The 3,293-nt window shown below is 35.5% G+C and overlaps 1 protein-coding gene across 1 annotated transcript; it reads right to left on the bottom strand.

The window, feature by feature from the left end:
* Positions 1 to 690: 690 nt before the first annotated feature.
* Positions 691 to 2,542, bottom strand: LOC108563066 (RNA pseudouridylate synthase domain-containing protein 2-like; the record flags this gene model as incomplete). The annotated part of the gene is made up of 5 exons (XM_017921630.1): positions 691 to 840; positions 1,365 to 1,702; positions 1,783 to 2,010; positions 2,072 to 2,262; positions 2,322 to 2,542. Coding segments are annotated over 5 exons (1,053 nt in total), but the record flags the coding sequence as incomplete, so codon positions are not given.
* Positions 2,543 to 3,293: the final 751 nt, after the last annotated feature.

The raw sequence follows: 3,293 nt of genomic DNA, 5'->3' as shown, positions 1-3,293 counted from the left end.
TTGTCTTCAATATTACTTTTTTTTTATATATATAATAATTGTATTAAAAATTTTTCTTTTTCTTTATTAGCTTAACCTCATGGCACTTAACTACGAAAAAGTAATCGCGTTTCTCATCGAAAATCCACGAGATGATTTACAAAAATACTTGTTTTTTTTTTTCGTTTATAAATTTAATTAATTATTAAATTATTTTCCTATCTTCATTTCTCTCAGCCATCTTAGATGAACGATACGAAAGCTTTAAAGAAAATAAAAAAACGATAAGAGAAGCAAAAAAAAAACATCGAGAAGTGTGGTAAATTATATATAAAAAAAAACGTAAATTAACACACTTTACTTAATAATAATAATAACGATAAATCGTCTACGTTTTACATTCATATAATTATAATCTAAAATTTATATTTATTTATTTATATATATATATATTGTATATTTATAAAAACAACTTAAAAATTAAAAATATTTCTTTTCCTTTAAGAATGCCTTTGTTTGTTTCGTAAAAAAAAAATTATTAGTGGAAAACTTTTTCTGTCGTAAATTGTAATTGTTGTTGTTGTGTTGAGACGTTGTACTAATTGAGTTTTGTTAAGCGAATGATTGTTAAATTATCCATCTTCTTAATCTCGGGTTTGGTTTTGCTTGGTTTAGTATGGGATGTGATGAAGGGTTTATTTTTTTTTGTTGTTGTTGTTGTTGCTGTTGTCTTCTTGATTCTTTTGGAAGATGTTAAGCATTTTTCTCTTCACTTTTCGTGGATCATCATGCGCTGTCAGGGTCCACCCAGTCGACGCTCGCCCAGGCCGGAAGTTCCGTTTGGTATTCCCATCCTGGACCCTAAGAAAGAAAAAAAAACAAACAAACAACATTAAATTTATGTTTTGCTGCAAACATTTCATTTAAATTCAAACTTGTAGTAATTTAACTGAATCTTAACTAAATAATGATGAGTGTTTATTATAAAAAGTGATGAAAACTAATGAGATTTTATCAGGAAATGGAATTGAAAAGTTTTCAAATTAGTTCGTGAATTGAGTACGCGATTGAGTTAAGTTTTCGTTTGAATTGCACTTTAATATATTATGTATATTTGCGTTTATAAATCGAGTTGAGAAGAGATGTGAGTGAATCAGAGTGCATTACGATGCAAACTTTTTACGTTGTTGGGATGAAAATGGAGCCGTTAAACATTATAAGTCGAAGGCGGTTATGAAGATGTTTGTAAAATCGTATTTGAGAAAGAAATAAAGAACTTTTATTGGCTTAGGATCACGCCGGAAAGTTTTACTTTTGGAGGCAATAAAGATTTGCGGCGAAATCCTGTTCGGAAAGTTAATGAAGTGGAGAAGTTGTTCTCTCACCTTGTACTTCCAAGCGTGCAAGTACATGACCAGATCTTGGGGTTTCGGATCCCTGTAACGGACTTTACATTCGTAGCAGTGCTTGTCGACGGTCATCTTGTCGGTGTTGAAGCTGAAGTCGGGCGCCTCGTGGCCGGTCTGCGTCGCGACGGTGCATTTGGCGTCGTTGGCTCGTGACAAAGGTGAAAGGGCCATCGGATGGGGAAGGGCGGCGATCGCGGGCGGCGGTGGCGACGATGAGGAATCGCAACCGATGCTCGTAGAAACGTCGCAACTCTCGTCGCATGGAGACGCCTCCCTGGATACCCTGTCACCGTCGTCGTCGCTAAGGACGCGATCTACGTTAGCAACAACAACAACAAACAAAACAAAAATCATATAAACTTGGCAAGTAAGGTGTAACGTTACAATTACTAACCTTTGGGAACTAAAGCTGAAACTAACGATTCATCAAGGTCACCCTTCCTGTGATTGAACATGGACAATTCGCTGTCCCCGTCCATTCCTAACCAATTCTCCGCGTTGTGTATATGAATCAAATCTCTGACCAACTCTTCGTCGGATTTTCCACCCAGATCGCCGCCTTTGCCTTTAAGAGGTCCGAACACGTCGTGATTGTACAAAGGATCATTGACTACCGGGTAACCTGAGAACAATTAAACATTGATAATAATCACCAGTATAAGGAAAAGCGTGAAGAATCGTACCTAAATATTGCAGATGCACTCTGATCTGGTGCATGCGTCCAGTCTTTGGTTTACATAGAACTATGCTCGTCTTTCCATTGTACCCAAGTTTCTGGAAGACCGTCGTGCAGTCTTTGCCCTTCTGAGACACCTTGCACACTCCGATCTTGTAGCTCACAACTTCGATGGGTTCTTTGCAATCGATGATTTCGCTGTTTAAAATCAATCAATTAATGTTTATCTAATAAAAACTGTGTTTTCGTATAAGTACTTGGGGAATTCTCCTTCGACTCGGCACACGTACTCCTTCAGCACCAGTCTATTCCTGATCTGATGCTCCATCTGTCTGGCCTTCTTCGGCGACCTACCGAACAGCAGCAATCCGCTGGTCAATCTGTCCAAACGGTGGATCGTCCTCAAGTTCTTCAAGTTGTACTCTTTGGCTAGGATGAAGACGACCGTGTTGTGTCTGTATCTTCCGCAAGGATGCACCTAAATTCACATTACAGTTACACCATCATCATCGAATCCAACAGGTCAACGATGGAAAATAAAGAAGAGAAAATTTGCACACCCGAATACATCCGCAAAACTCCAATTACATTTCTGCACAATGTAAATAAACGACGTTGCGATAATCCTGAATCAATCGCGTTTATTACGTGATTCAATTGATTGCTTTCGAAAATGTCCAATATTTATTCCGAATCCGTTCATTCGTACATTCATTTGTTCATCAGAAACAAAAAACAAATATCGGCCAACTCGAATATATTCGAACCAAATAAATTACCCTAGCAACCATTCATATGTTTTGTTATTTTTTTTACCATTTTGATAATTCATTAAATAATACGTAGTTGTCGTTATACCAATCCAATTTGAATCAAATTTTCTGAAAGAAATTAAAAAAAAAAAACGAATATTTTTGCATCATTTTGCAAAGTATATGTTCTGAATGGAAATAGATGTAGATTTAGTAAGTATAAATTGTAAACTGTTGATACTTAAGAATTGAGGTAATCTATACTAATTAAAACATTCGATTGTTTCTTCTACACCAGCGGTCGGGGAACTTTTTTAACCAATTTTGAATTCATGAAACAATTCAATGTAAATTTTAAATAAACATTATTTATTGAATTAATTTGCGTTTACATATTTATAAAAAAAAGTTACATGAAAATAGTAACAAATAGTAATAGACAAACGAAAAAATGAAATTCTTAAATTGGGAACAAAC

Source organism: Nicrophorus vespilloides, unplaced genomic scaffold (genome assembly GCF_001412225.1).
Source record: "Nicrophorus vespilloides isolate i.1.1-1 unplaced genomic scaffold, Nicve_v1.0, whole genome shotgun sequence".
NCBI classification, from domain to species: domain Eukaryota; kingdom Metazoa; phylum Arthropoda; class Insecta; order Coleoptera; family Silphidae; genus Nicrophorus; species Nicrophorus vespilloides.
Note: the sequence above shows the minus strand (reverse complement) of the source record. Positions and strands in the feature narration are given on the sequence as shown.